Source organism: Sinocyclocheilus anshuiensis, unplaced genomic scaffold, assembly GCF_001515605.1.
Source record: "Sinocyclocheilus anshuiensis isolate Anshui unplaced genomic scaffold, SAMN03320099.WGS_v1.1 scaffold1251, whole genome shotgun sequence".
NCBI lineage: Eukaryota > Metazoa > Chordata > Actinopteri > Cypriniformes > Cyprinidae > Sinocyclocheilus > Sinocyclocheilus anshuiensis.
In genome coordinates, this window is record NW_015539970.1 from 725,297 (window position 1) to 740,707 (window position 15,411).

General features: G+C 37.9%; 1 protein-coding gene across 5 annotated transcripts in view; it reads right to left on the reverse strand.

The window, feature by feature from the left end:
- Positions 1-585: 585 nt before the first annotated feature.
- LOC107687076 (large proline-rich protein BAG6-like) overlaps positions 586-15,411 on the reverse strand; it is a 26,103-nt gene continuing 11,277 nt past the window's right edge. For 2 of the 5 annotated variants that reach the window (XM_016484231.1, XM_016484229.1), the window contains exons 12-25: positions 13,198-13,505; positions 12,800-12,878; positions 12,392-12,717; positions 12,027-12,309; positions 11,780-11,949; positions 7,767-7,820; positions 7,578-7,680; positions 7,032-7,156; positions 6,808-6,942; positions 6,652-6,720; positions 5,511-5,705; positions 5,251-5,358; positions 5,005-5,151; positions 590-1,406 (exon numbers count right to left, since the gene is read on the reverse strand). In XM_016484231.1, the coding sequence (XP_016339717.1) occupies positions 1,311-1,406; positions 5,005-5,151; positions 5,251-5,358; positions 5,511-5,705; positions 6,652-6,720; positions 6,808-6,942; positions 7,032-7,156; positions 7,578-7,680; positions 7,767-7,820; positions 11,780-11,949; positions 12,027-12,309; positions 12,392-12,717; positions 12,800-12,878; positions 13,198-13,505 (2,198 nt within the window). In that variant the 3' untranslated portion in view covers positions 590-1,310. Of the gene's footprint in view, positions 1,407-5,004; positions 5,152-5,250; positions 5,359-5,510; positions 5,706-6,651; positions 6,721-6,807; positions 6,943-7,031; positions 7,157-7,577; positions 7,681-7,766; positions 7,821-11,779; positions 11,950-12,026; positions 12,310-12,391; positions 12,718-12,799; positions 12,879-13,197; positions 13,506-15,411 lie in introns of all 5 variants that reach the window. The other 3 variants (XM_016484234.1, XM_016484232.1, XM_016484233.1) reach the window with 2 other exon arrangements.

Below are 15,411 nucleotides of genomic sequence, written 5' to 3' on the forward strand. Positions count from 1 at the left end.
TGGAAAATAATGTGTTTTTTGAACCTTAAACCGCATAAACACATTTCATTACACCAAATACTGTTCTTTTTAGCAGCATCATATGACCCCTTTAATGCAGCCTTGGTAAGCATTTGAGACTTATTTCAAAAACATTAAAAAAATCTTACCAACCCTAAACTTTTGAATGATAATGCTTTATTATTTATTATAATGTTCTATTTATTTTATACTAGTTAAAAAAAAAAATAAATAAATTCAGCTATGTCACCAAAGTTTGAGTTGAATAAAGATTCAATAATGTCAGTAAAGTATGGGTAACAGGGTTAGAAATTTACCATAAATTAAATAATTGTTCAGCTAGCACTTAAGGGGCCAAATGCTGGTTTACAGTTATTGATAACAAAAACCAACCAACCAACCAACCAAAAAAAAAAAAAAAAAATTTAAACATGGTTGAATGGTTGAGACCATATTAATGTAATTAATGCAAAAATTGTCATTCTCCAAATTATCTCATTTCCTGGGTATCACAGTTTTATATCTTAAAGTAATGAGATACCAATTTGTATCCAGATGAAAGTCATTGTGCTTGTTTTAAAAACTAAACCATAGCAAAGAGGTTTCTTTAATGTAAGTGGCCAAACATATGGAGGCAGACACAGCCTTTTCTTTAAAACTAGAACCATTTATTTTGTAACAGCCACATTCATGAACAACATGATGGAGCCAACAAGATGTTTTTGGCATGCAAGAAATACAAATAACAGCTGTATGGCATTCACTATGACTAAAACTCTTCCAGTGACGAATGTGCAGTGCTGTACATCTATGTTCAACATGCCTGGAGCTTGTAAACATCAATCTTGGCATCTCCTCTATCTACACACTGAGCAGGTCAAGCTGGAACGAATTACGTTTTCTTCATGTATATGTGCCTGATATTATCGTCATTATTAAAACAACTTATTACAACAATGTACAGCTAATTTACAATGGACAGGGGCATATATGAATCCTGTCAGATTAAAACTGAATGTTTTGACATCTACTAAGATTATAAGATGCTGTTTCCGACAAATGGATGCCACGTAGTGGAAAGAAAGTCTAGTTTCTTCTGCCTCCATGGCCGGTCTAGTTCACCGGCTCTATATTTAGCCACTATCCACACGTTTGACTATGGCAGACATCTGAGATATGTGTCAGTCGCCGATTTCAAAACAGCTGGAACCCCTCAATGCACGAGACGCTATTGGCCGTTCCTTCGAGACGTCCTGGTCATGATGACTATGTTTGACAGATGACAAGACAGAGTAAACCGAGCTGTTGGGTTAGGAGTCCTCAGAAAAAGCTCTGTGAGTATTGGGAAACCGCTGGTGGTTGTAGTCTGGATCATCACTCAGTCGTTTCTTTATATCAATCTTCACCTGGAAGACAATGAAGGATGCAAAAGGTTTCAAAATGTTCAATGCAATTCAGAGAGTAAGATAATAATGTAATAATGTGGGATTGTGGAAATGGGACCTAAACTGAGTGTTCATACAAGGGGTGGCAAACTTCGGTCCTGGAGAGCCACAGTACTGCAGAGTTTTGCTTCTTCCTAATCAAACATACCTAAATAAGCTAATCAAGGTCTGAAGGGTTACAAAAAAAAAAAAAGAAGAAAAAAAAGAAGCTCCAGACAGGTGAGTTTTAATTAGGGTTGGAGCTGTGCTCTGCAGGACTGTGGCTCACCAGGGACAGTGTTCTCCACCCCTGCAGTATATATTAAAATTCTATGGGAAAACTTTGAAACTCACAGGAACAGTATGGAAAAATCAGCCCTAAAACTAATAGCATTTTCAGTTGTTTTCTTTAAAATAAATATGATAGAAGCTAAAATATAAATATTAGATGAAAAAAAAAATAGAAATGCTGTCTTGGCAACTGAAATAAGTTAGTTGCCAAGTATTAAAAGAAAATAAAAATAAAGTGGAATATAATTATTAAAAAAATAAAGGCAAAAGCACAGAATTAAGCACAGAATAAATTAAACGGAAAACAATGTCTAAATGTAAATGTCTAAGTAGAACAATGAGTTGTATTAGCAACACTTCAAAGTCAAGCTCCATTACATTTTAATTAATTAAAAAAAAAGCTCAAAAAGAATATGAAATAGTTAGAAATACCCATTACTGTACTGTCTGATCACACTGCAAAAAGTGATGTTCTTTAGTATTTTTGTCTTGTTTTCCACTCCGAATATTTTATCATTAAAACATTAAAAAAAAAAAAATCTGCCTATGAGCTTAGAAATATGAACTCAATTAAAACTCAAAACAAGTTTTCAGACCCTACCGAGAGATATTTGTTGTTGTCGTAAGAATAAATTAACTTGTCGGCACCGATAGCCCTGTGGGCAGCACAGCTGCCCTACGTGTGTCCCGAGTTCGAATCCCGACTCAAGGACCTTTCCCGATCCCGCCCCTATCTCTCTCCCACTTCACTTCCTGTCAGTTCTGATCAGTCCTATCCTGATAAATCTGAAAATGCCAAAAAATTTATCTTAAAAAAAAAGAAAGAAAAAAGTAACAATTTTTTTCTCAGAAAACAAGAAAAAAAAAAGAAGAAGAAAAAAAAAAAGAGTTCATGTTCATTTTGCATCTGAAGTTAAGGTATCTTGATTTAAGGATATTTGTACTGGAAAATAAGACAAAAATACAGAGGAAGATATTTATTTCTTTGCTATTCGTGCAACATTTCATGCCACAGCTTTATCAAAACACTTTCTGCTCTGATTTAAGACCTTGTAAGGCAGTGGTCTCAATTCAATTCCTGGAGGGCCACAGCTCTGCAGAGTTTAGCTCCAAATCACACCTGCTTGGAAGTTTCTAGTAATCCTGAAGGCCTTGATTAGCTGGATCAGGTGTGTTTGATTAGGGTTGGAGCTAAACTGTGCAGAGCTGTGGCCCTCCAGGAATTGAGTTTGAGACCAATAGCCGTATTTCCACTGTCGGGCCAAAAGCAGGCGTGCTAGTGCGTGCCAGGGCCAGTCGCGTTTCCACTGTCACTTCCGGGGCTTGATCGTGCCTCGTCGGTGCTTCCTTGTGGCCAACAGCCAGGGTTTTTTGGCCCGACGAAAACCTTGGGCCAAAGCGGGCCAACTGGGGCTAGAGGAGTGGTTATGAACAAAGGCGGAGTTTCTTCGCATCTGGAGAGCGTCAGCGCCGCGGATCATTTCAGAAAGTTAACAGCTATAACACCAGCATTAAAGACTTTAATTTCAGCTCAAAACTCACTTTCAAACAGCAGCGAGTGTTTGAAATAACTTCTGTTTGAGATCCAATGTGGATTATGATCGCTATACAAGGCAGAAATATTTATAAGCGACGCAAAAGACTATGCACGCTAGCCATTAACATTACCATAGTAAACATGGTAAATACGACCGCTTGAAGAAATCAACGTCAGCTTCTCATTTTCTATCACAATCGTGTATTTATTTAGTAACATATTTGATCTGTCATAAGTCACATCTCGAGACTTTAGCTCCGTGTATGTCATAAAAATCTAATAATGGTTTTTGTTCAGGAGCTCCCTCTGCTACTCAGGTCGTATTTTTGATGGAAAAAAATATAGAAATGATCATTCTTTCTAAATGTAATGTATACTGTGACTACAAATAAACAGAAACAGACTTGACTGAATAAGTAGGGTATGTGTCCTCTTTCTTTTGTGAAATAACGGTTCATACCGCTTTATTTCTGTGTGACTAATTTTCAATCCTGATAAATTCATTATGATCAATGTATCACTTATTATTGTAAAACACCGATGCATTTGGATTTAAATCTTTAAAGGGATAGTTCACCCAAAAATGAAAATTTGATGTTTATCTGCTTACCCCCAGGGCATCCAAGATGTAGGTGACTTTGTTTCTTCAGTAGAACACATTTGATGATTTTTAAGTCCAAGCGTTGGAGTATATCTGTCTTATAATGCATGGCAATGGTAACAAAATCTATGAGAGTAAAAAAAACATGCACAGACAAATCCAAATTAAACCCTGCGGCTCGTGACGACACATTGATGTCCTAAGACACGAAACGATCGGTTTGTGCGAGAAACCGAACAGTATTTATATCATTTTTTACCTCTAATACACCACTATGTCCAACTGCTTTGGGCGCGCGCACGGCATCTGGTGCGTGAGGTGTGTACGCGCTCTGGCGTAGTTTACGCAAGCGCCGGAAGTGATCTCTCGCGCGTATACGTCACTCATTGTTTACACAGTGCACAGTCATTGTAGGTACGACGGCTAATCAAAATGGTACTTATTTGCGCTTATCCGGATTGTTCAAACCGACTTAAAACTAAAAGATTACGTTCTCTCGCGCGAACTCATTCAGGAGTTATGACTTTCCACGTATTCCCAACTTCTGAGCCTGCTGGCCTGATGTTATGGTTGATTGCTCTTCGGCTGGATATCAACACAGTGACGAGTCGGCTGCCTCCCCCTAATTATCAGCATCACCCCGTCGGGAGAGGAGGTGCAGGTGTCTTCCCCGTGCATGCACGCTGGTGTCCTCTTGGGTCCAGGAGGGGTGTGTAGAGGAACTCCTGTGCCGCCAGAGTCGTGAGCTGCCGGACCCACAGTCCGGACGAGAACCACACCCGTTACACGGCCGTCGGGCAAGGATGCTGGGCCGTCTAGTCCCTTCAAGCATTTTTGGGTGAACTATCCCTTTAACAAAACATGCAAACAAACGGCCGCTTTTATCATGTTCGTTTTGTGATCATGCTAGTTCCAGTGACTTATTTCTTATTAGTTTTCTGATAACTTCTCTTTGTTGGTGAAATGATGGGGTTGCGTGACGTTGTTCCAAAGAGGTGTGTTTTAGTGAAGCGCTGCGTAGCTTCTGGCCCGACGGTGGAAACGCATCGTGATTTTGGGCTCGGTGCTACAGGTCCGAGGCTATTAGCCAGTTGTAAGGCTATTCCGTGCAGGTGTCTCAGGACAGATCAGGTGTGATTTTAGTTTCTTACCTGTTGTGTATAAGCTTCCTGCAGCTCTGGTGCCTCCAGCTCCCCCTGTAGGCTATCTGGGGCAGTAACAGGTCGCACCCCTGCTGTTCTGGCAGCTCGACTCACAGCCTCAGTGAGAGAGGGGTGAGGACCCTCCCCCTGTGTGGTCTGTGAAGGGAGGAAAGCGGTTCTAATTGAATTGTTCATTTTGCATTGGTGTTCTTTGGTAGCGTTCTAGTTTTAAGTGAATGTAGTTGGCGCACAGACCTTCCTCCTCTTAGCTGGCATCCCATGCAGATAAGCATCAGACAGAGGCGGCTGTGCTTTCATCTTCCTCTGGGTCAACATGTCATGTCTTATGATGGGTACCCATTCCTGATTAACATATATTTAACACACATTATTTCTATACACAGTATCAGTTGTTGGTTTATTTTTTGCTGTCAACTTAGTCAGTGTACTACAAAAAGGTGATAAAATAAACATTTAGCAGATACACTAAATCACAACAGACAATGGAGTCTCACAGGTGGAAGAGTTGCTGCCCATGGCTCCGCCTCTCCAGTTGACTCCTCCCTGTCTACGGGTGCCATGGCTACTGCTCCTCGTGTCTCCTCTAACAATGGCCTGCCAGGTGGTTCATCACCATCAGCAGTGTCTCCTGAGGATGCCATGACTTCCTCTGCAGTGGTGGCAGGAGCAGGAGACAGACCCTCTTCCATCTGTAACATATAATCACATATTACTACTATGAAATACAGTTTATAGTGCAGACAAACATCCAGATGTGTTCAAGGCCTATGGGACAGGAAATACACAAAGGACAGTTGCTTATGATGTGTGTGTTATTGTTAACTAGACTAATATTTTTTTTGAAACTTTAACAGAAATTAACTGAAGTTTAAACAGAGATACTAAGAATACAAAAAAATAACAGAAATAAAAATAAAGCTAATTATTATTATTAATAATGATAATGGCAAAAGCACAATAAAATTATTAAAAATGACAATGAAAATGTTTTTTTGAAATAAAATAAAAAATTCATTAGTTTTAGATCCGTAATGCTTTTTTTTTTTAAACGGCTTTTCTGCTCACCAAGTCTGTATTTATTTGATCCAAAATACAGCAAAAAACAGTAATATTGTGAAAAATTACAATTTAAAATAACGTTTCTATTTAAATATATTTTAAAATGCAATTTATTACTGTGTTGGAATTTTCATTCTAATATGCTGATTTGCTGCTCAATAAATATTTATTATTATACAATTTTCTATTTCAAATAAATGCTGTTCTTTTGAATTTTCTATTAGATTTTTTTCTCCTGACACTGAATACTGGAGTAATGATGCTGAGAATTCAGCTTTGCCAGCACAGGAATAAATTGCATTTGAAAATATATTAAAATAGAAAACAGCTATTTTATATTGTAATAATATTTCACAATATTACTGTTTTTGCTGTATTTTGGATCAAATAAATACAGCCTTGGTGAGCAGAAGACTGGTGTCTTTTAAAAACATTTTAAAAAATCTTACCAATCTAAAACTTTTGAATGGTAGTGAATAGACTTATGTGCTGATATGTTTTTATCAACTCATTTAGAAATAATAATTCTTCTATGCACCAGTAAACTAGACTCATTCTCGTTCAGTTAAAACGTACCTCAACACTCATGTTATCTGATTGCTGGCTTGCATGTGCATCTGATTCTGTTCTTTGAGACGACTCGCTCTGTACGTGAAAAACATAATAGAAGCATACTGATTTCAGTATTCTGTGGTTCAGTTTGGGAGTGAATCCTGAAGAGACGGTGAATACCTGCGTATAGAGGACGTAATGCTGGATCTGGTCTTCAGTGACTGGATTGTGCTCTAAAATCACATGCAGCCTCATGGACATCATACTGGTCAACCAGTTCACCAGACTGGGGTTCACTTCAGCTGACATTCTCCTCTGAGTGAGGGGTAAAACATGAACGTGTCAAAACATGCATTCGGTGCATCACCAAACAACCTTCATGAGGATGAGTCAATGAATCTTACAATTCGGTGGTTGATGACAGTGGTTAAAGCTCTTTGCTCTCCCCTTAAGCAGTAGAGATTGAGAGCCAAACACTCAAACAGACCCTGGGTGCACATATACAGCAAGCGCTGGCCAAATGTGTTATCTGGAAAGACACAAGAAACAGCGTAATTGTTAACAAAAATATTACAAATAGTTTTCATTAATTTAAATAAAGCTGAATAAAATACAATTTTAGAAGTACAAAGTACATAAACAGAAGTACAAAAATGATTAAAAATAAAATAAAATTAAATCTAAATAAACAATAAAAAAAAACTAATATACTAAAATTACTACTAATAAAATGACACTGAAGTTCACAAAATATATCTATTTTTTTCTTATTTTATTTTTTTAATGTTACAGATTGCCAAAACAGTTTCCCATTTGCCCTTTGTTTCATATCTTTTGAATTCCTGATTCAACTGATTAATATAAAAATGTCCCCAATAAGGAATAAAGTCGTGTAATTTAAATACTGGGGTCAGAGCAGTTTTTGGGTCTGTGTATAGTATGGTGGTCACCTGTACAGCGCAGAATGTGAGTAGCCATGCGAGTGAACTGTTGTCTCAGGAAGGATATGTTGGTTTGGATGATGTCCACTCCCTCGCGAACAGTCACAGTGGACTGAAACAGATACAGCACAGAGACTATCAGTTAGCGTGTATGATGAACAGATGGTACAGGATAAATCAGGTGCAAACAAGACTTACAAAACTCTCTGCAATGTATTCCTCTAGTCCATTGATCAGATCCTCAGCAGCACTCTAAACAACAAAAATGATACCATTAGTATCATTACCACACACTAGTACAGTGCCAGTATTTACATTTACATTTAGTCATTTAGCTGACGCTTTTATCCAAAGTGACTTACAAATGAGTAAAAAAGCAGCAATCAAATCAACAAAAGAGCAATAAAATACAAGTGCTATGACAAGTCTCAGTTAGCCTAACGCAATACGCAAAATTTTTTTTTGTTGTTTGTTTTTTTTAAGAAAACAAGCAGTTAGAAAACAAAAAGAGAAATAGAGTGCAAGCGTTTGAGGGTCAAGTGTTTTTTTTTTAGTGTTTTTTTTATATTATTTTTTATTTAATAATGTTTTCATTATTTTCATTGTTCTTTCGAAGTGACCATTTCAATGAATCAGTGAATCAAAACACTAAATAAACTATTTGTTTGCATCATGACTCCAAAATGTAAAAAAAAAAAAACTCTGTTAGGTGTGTGTAATGTTAATTTCGTTAACGAAAACTATGATGAAAAATGTTCCTTGACAAGCTTTTTCCCCCTGACTAAAACGAGACCATGACGAGACAACAATAAGATCAATAAATGATAACGGTGATCTAGGGCTGTCAAAATGGCTGAATAACTAAATTCGAAATTTGTATCAAAATATTATTAATATTCAAATTATATTCGAATTTAAAAGGCATAATTTCTTTTAGGGGGAAAAAAGCTTTTGGCTTCTCTCCTGAGGCCACAAGAGGGTGCATCGAGCAAAATATTACTAATGCACGTTTCTTCCAAGCAATAAAACACTACAACTATCTTTGAAAAAAAGTGCATAATGTTTATAAACAATATATAATTAATTATGTTGCTTAACAATTAGAAACAAAACAGCATCATATATGTATATGTATAGTTTAATACAAAAGACCGAAAACTAATCACAAAGAGCATTTTTTTCACTTAAAAACATGAGATGCAGTGGGATGCAAAAAAATTGCAATAAAGTCTCGAGACATGTTTTTTAAAAGTTGAACTTGCATTAATTTTACATGACTTTCTAAACATGTGGCACTCTTGTGTGAGACGCGAGTGCAACAGTGATAGATGTCCCTCTAGAAAATGCGATAAATATGCGTTCTGTGGGAACGGCTTGGTTTCAGTTTTGACGTAAACAACATCTTCTCCGCATTGAAGTTCTCTTTTTCCGCAATATTTTGGATGAGCAGCGCCATATCCAGTGGTTTCAACTGGATAGGCTAAAAAAAGCATTAAAATGCAATGACACCTACATAGTCATCGCATCTTCATCAGTCATCGCATCGCATCTTGTGTGCCACTGATAAGGCTGCCTGACACACACCTAAAATTCAAATGCAACGTTTTTGCATTCGAATGTGGATTTTTATTTTAAATTCAACGAATATTTGAAAATCTTTTTTTTTTTTGACAGACCTACTGTGATCATATCAACATGCAATATCGTTGACAATAAAAGACGAGACCAAAATGTATTTTAAAAAATAAAAATTTTACCAAAATCTCGGCGTACTGCTGTATAACGTAAGCTTTCATGTGTGCGGTTGCCAGATATCAAGACGTCAAATCCTCGAATCAGAGCTTCTCTGTTAAAAGGATACATTTTCTGCTCAGTTTTTTGCTAAATGTTTGCAATCTGGCAACCATGCGCACGCACTTGCTCTTCATTGCAAAAGCGCCGAAGATGATCTGAAAACACCGGCAAACAAGCAAGCTGAAGTTTAGCAATCCTTATGCGAGATATTCTGCTTAAATGAAATTTCATTCTGTCTCAATCAGCTGGTCTGTGTTCTGATTTTGGTTTCTGAATAAATGTACCTATGCAACCGCTGTTGTTTTAATAGAGAACTATTATCGCAATTGGAATTATTGGAATTACTATTAGAAATTTCATGGTTGTTTTCATAATGTAGACAGAGAGAGTGCACAAGTCTTTGATATTAATTTATATAATAAGTAACCTGTAATCAGTACAATAGAAAATAAACCATGTGTATGAGTCAACATTCTATTGATTTGTGCTTATTGGTGAAAGTGCACTAGCTAAAAAGCAAAAAATAATTTCTCAAATGATAACAGTCATTTTGATTATAATTTTGAGCAAAAATACATGTATATATTAGGGGTGTAACGATTCACAAAATTCACAGTTCAGTTCGATACGGCAACTGACGCCACATAGGCTATTCTCTCAGAGACTACTAGAGACGAATCTACTTCAACATATGCTGATAACAGTAGCCTATATAGCTAACGGTTTTAATTTATTCCCTTAATATTTCTCTTGTGGCCCGTACATAGTGGAAAAAAATGAGAAGAAACGTATTTAGTGTTAAACAGGTTGTTATTGAAAGTCGGTGCTTGAAATAAAAGCTTTTTATTTCATTGATTTTTATTGATGACTGCAGTGTTAATATTTTAATTATAGGCCTATAATTAATTGTAAAATAGACCTGTTTTAAAAGACCTTTTTTAAAACATTTTAATCGAGGAGTAAATTGCCTAATCTTTTGTTATCCTCGCAGCGCGTCAGTTATGTGGTAATTATTGCGGGGCAAATTGTAATCTTAATTTAATAATAAAAGTATTCATAATAATAATAGGCCTAATAATATAAGAACGTAACAGGCCTACATTAATTGGACATGCCAAATCCTTTTAATATTGCCAATAATTGATGTCTTTGACAATATCTCTGGCTATCGTCAATACAAGATCATCGTCTTTCGACGCAACCCAGCAAGGCGACCTTTCGCAGCACATGCCCTGCGTGCCTGTCTGCTATGCCACTGGCACAACACGTTGCCTGTTAAAGGGTTAGTTCACCCAAAAATGAAAATTAGGCTGTGTTTTACTCACCCCAGAGGCATCCTAGGTGTATATGACTTTCTTCTTTCAGACGAATCCAGTCGGAGTTATATTAAAAATTGTCCTGGCTATTCCAAGCTCTATCATTGCAGTCAGCGGGTGTTGCAGTGCTTCAGTCCCAAAGAAGTGAAATAAAATCGCCTTTTGTTTTGATCTCTCTGCTGCGCTTCCGCGTGCGTCACTTCTGATCGGCGCATGCACAGCGCTGCCCTCATACATCATCCGCCTGGAACTGCTTCCGTTTACAACAGTGAGCGCAAGCTAGATTCAAGTGATTATTACGTTTTGAATATGAATATTTTTCTTACAAAAACACATCGATTCGCTACAGGAGGCCTTTGTTCACCCCCCGGAGCTGTGTGAGACACTTTTTTTTTTTATGGATGGGCGCTTTTTATTTCACTTCTTTGGGACTGAAGCACTGCAACACCCGCTGACTGCAATGATAGAGCTTGGAATAGCCAGGACAATTTTTAATATAACTCCGACTGGATTAGTCTGAAAGAAGAAAGTCATATACACCTAGGATGCCTCGGGGGTGAGTAAAACACAGCCTAATTTTCATTTTTGGGTAAACTAACCCTTTAAATCCTTTGGGCTGTCTTGTTGAGCGCAGTGGCACTGAGAAAATTATATTTCACACACTTTAAGCTCTTTTATTTTCCAAATGTAATAGGATTAGTCCAACGAATCGTTCAGTTTGTAATGCGTACCGAACGGTTCAATACGAATACATGTATCGTTACACCCCTAGTATATATATTTTTAATCAGTTTACCCATTATACAGCATGATGAAAATGTGACTAAGATTTCATTGACTAAAACTGAACTAAAATGCTCAGACATTTAGTCGAATAAAACTTGACTAAAACAGGCCAAGATTGATAAATATAAATAAAAAATTACATTTGACACAGGACTAAGACTAAATTAAAAATGCCTGACAAAATGAACACTAGTGTGTAATATGTATAGTCAAAGATAATATCATAATAGAACCTAATTACTGAGTATGTCAATTGACTATGTAACTCATCTGAGATGAAAGTCATGTATGAAAGCAGTGTGAGCTCAGACTCACAGCTATGTTGACATCGGTGGGCTCTCGGCCTTGCAGATAGTGCTCAGTGAAGAAGGCCGTGAGCTGGGGCTGGATGCGGCTCAGAGGCTGAGGATTACCATGTAGCAGCAGAACCATGTCTACCATTGAGAAACTCTGACACACCAGAGACAGCAGATCTCCAAAGAACCCTGCCAAACAAACACAGACAGTGAGTCTGTACATCAAATGCAACTTTGAGTTGAGCTAATGAAACACAGAAACTGACCCACTGCATCTCCAGTTCCAGGAGTGAAGAGGTTGCTGGTCTGGGAAAGTCTCTGAATAAACTGGGCGATGCTCTCAGTGTTGCCTTGACCAGCACCCAGAGAACCCATCATTGTGGACAGGACGCCCTGCACAATGCCTGTGAAAAGCTCAGGGCTGAGGGTCTCTCCACCTCCACTGGGAGGCTGAGGGGCGGTAGTGTGGGCAGCTCCTGAAGGGGCAGAGGGCGTGGCTTGTGAGGGTGGAGGCTGCTGGTTTGGTGGAGGAAACACAGGCTGGCCAGACTGCAAAGAAAACAGGACGTTCAAATGAACACATTTGGTAAAATAAGACTACAAAAACCCATTTGCTTAGAAAGGCACCAACCTGAATGAACTCAGACAGGCCCTGGATAAATGCAGGAACACCTGGAACAGTCACTGTAATGGAGGGAGGACCTCCAGACACCCCTCCACCAGCTCCCGCAACCCCTCCCAAAAGTGAGCCCAGCAGCTGAGCTAGGTTATCTCCTGGGCCGCCCTCCTGGGACTGACCCATGGACGCCGTACTGGTGGTGTGGGTGGACGTCTGACCGGATGTGTTGGTAGAGGATGGAGGAGCAGTGGAGGAGGAGATAGAGGAGGAGGAAGGGGTAGCTGTGGAGGTAGAGAAAGAGAAGGAATGGGACGATGAGGTAGTGGACGTCTGGTCGCCTGATGATGGAAAACATGGAATGTTTGTAAGCTTTGTGATGTTGGATCTTGAAGAGGAACTGAATAGGTAAGGACCACTCACCTGTGTGCAATGGCATCAAAAGCTGCCCTACCAAACCACTGACCATCTGTGTGAGAGGAGAGGATGTCATAGGGTTGCCCTTGATTGAAGAACAAAAATTATCTATGAGTTTTATGCAAAGAGATTAGATGTGGTAAATGGTAAAACCATCACATCACTGAAATATAAGCTTTTTTTAAACAATATTTGAGCATAAGAAACAACATTAATGGGACAGTTAATGTCAGATTTTGTTACTGATTTGAAATATGTAATTCAAATATGAATGTGGTAAGCAGTTTTTGAGATTTCAGGATTTTCCAGAGGTGTTGCAAATATGGCCACCGACTTTCCTTGAAAGGGACTTTGGTTTTATGTCTCTCCAAAACACACTAACAATTTATCTTAAAAGTTCATACTTGGTTAGTCTGTTGTCCTGCTGATGGGGGCACTGTTGCCCGCAGGTTGATGGTGGTCCCTCTGGTGCTCATTGGTTGGGGAATGCGTGGAGATAAGGTGGGCCGTGTGATGACCACCCTGGCCTGAGGTGGCAGAGGAGCCGGGCTGTCTGCACTCTGGGCACCTGTGCCTGCAGTGCCCTGCTGCTGCCCCTGGTGTCCGGCAGAGGCTGCGGTTGCCATGGCGACAGCCTGCTGGGAGATCTGATGAATGATGGCCTGCATGAACTCTGGTGGCAGTCCTGGTACATGGATGGGTGCTGTGGTGCCTTCAGAGAACAGACGCACAGAATTCAGTGAAAAGTGACTACTAACACTGCTGTAAAATGAAACTGTTGCAAGGTTTAAATTTTACACACGAGACTACAAACAACAGCTGTGTTACATCCCAGTGCAAAAATAGTACTTTAACACCACTCAAATTAACAATTCTGTCATCATTTACTCACACGATGTTCCAAACCTGTATGACTTGATTTCTTCCACAGAACACTAAAAAAGGAATTTTGAAGAACCTCCAGAGGTTATGTTGATATCATAAATTAAAACTATTAAAAAACTATTTTGTAATTAAAAACACTTTTAATAAAATAAAGTATTAAAATGATCATTAACTAAAATAAAAACGAAATAGAAATATAAAAAAGCTAATAAAATGAACAAAACCACATAAAACTATTATTAATTGAAAATATAAAAATGAATGCTAATTAAAAAAAAATAAAAAAATTACTACAATAGTTTCAGGCCTGTCAAATCGATTAATCGCATCCAAAATTTTGTGTTTGCATAATATATGTGTGTACTGTGTATATTTGTATGAATATAAAAAATACACACACATACATATATATATTTAAGAAATATTTGCATGTACAGTACATATATGAATGAATGAATGATGATGCATTTATATAGCGCTTTATTGTGTATTGTTGTACACCCAAAGTGCTTAACAATCATGTGGGGGGGCTCTCCTCAACCACCACCAGTACATACATATGTACAGTATATACATATACAGTGGCATGCAAAAGTTTGGGAACCTCTCGCAGAATCTGTGAAAATCTGTGATAATTTCAACAAAAGAGAGATCATACAGAATGCATGTTATTTTTTATTTAGTACTGTCCTGAGTAAGATATTTTACATAAAAGATGTTTACATATAGTCCACAAGACAAAAAAAATAGCTGAAATTATTAAAATAACCCCCTTCAAAAGTTTGGGAACCCTTGGTTCTTAATACTGTGTTTGGTTACCTGGATGAGCTACAACTGTTTTTTTGTTTTGTGATGGTTGTTCATGAGTCCCTTGTTTGTTCTGAACCGTTAAACTGAGCACTGTTCTTCAGAAAAATCCTCCATGTCATGCAGATTCTTCAGTTTTCCACCATCTTTTCCATATTTAAACCCTTTCCAGCAGTGACTGTATGATTTTGAGATCCATCTTTTCACATTGAGGACAATTGAGGGACTCAAACAGAACTATTAAAAAAGGTTCAAACATTCACTGATGCTCCAGAAGGAAACACAATGCATCAAGAGCCGGGGGGTGAAAACGTTTGAACAGGATGATGTCGTCCAAATTTTTCTTATTTTGTTGAAATATCATTTTTTTCCATTTAGTACTGCCCTTCGGAAGCAACAGAAGATACTTGCATGTTTCCTGGAAGACAAATTAAGTACAATTTACCTTGAGCTTCAAATTCAAAAAGATTTCACCTCCACAGTTGTAGCTCATCCAGGTAACCAAACACAGTATTAAGAACCATGGGTTCCCAAATTTTTGAAGGGGGTTATTTTAATAATTTCAGCTATTTTTTGTCACAAGTTACAAGCTCTTGGTGCATAAATAAGATCTGTAAAGTTGCAAAGACTAAAGTCTCAAATCCAAAGAGATCAAGAGCCGGGGGGTGAAAACGTTTGAACAGGATGATGTCGTCCAAATTTTTCTTATTTTGTTGAAATATCATTTTTTTCCATTTAGTACTGCCCTTCGGAAGCAACAGAAGATACTTGCATGTTTCCTGGAAGACAAATTAAGTACAATTTACCTTGAGCTTCAAATTCAAAAAGATTTCACCTCCCGGCTCTTAAAGATAAGATTTTTTTATTAAAATATCCAAAAACCACTAGAACAGTGTTATATATTTTGCTGACTTGTGTACTTACAT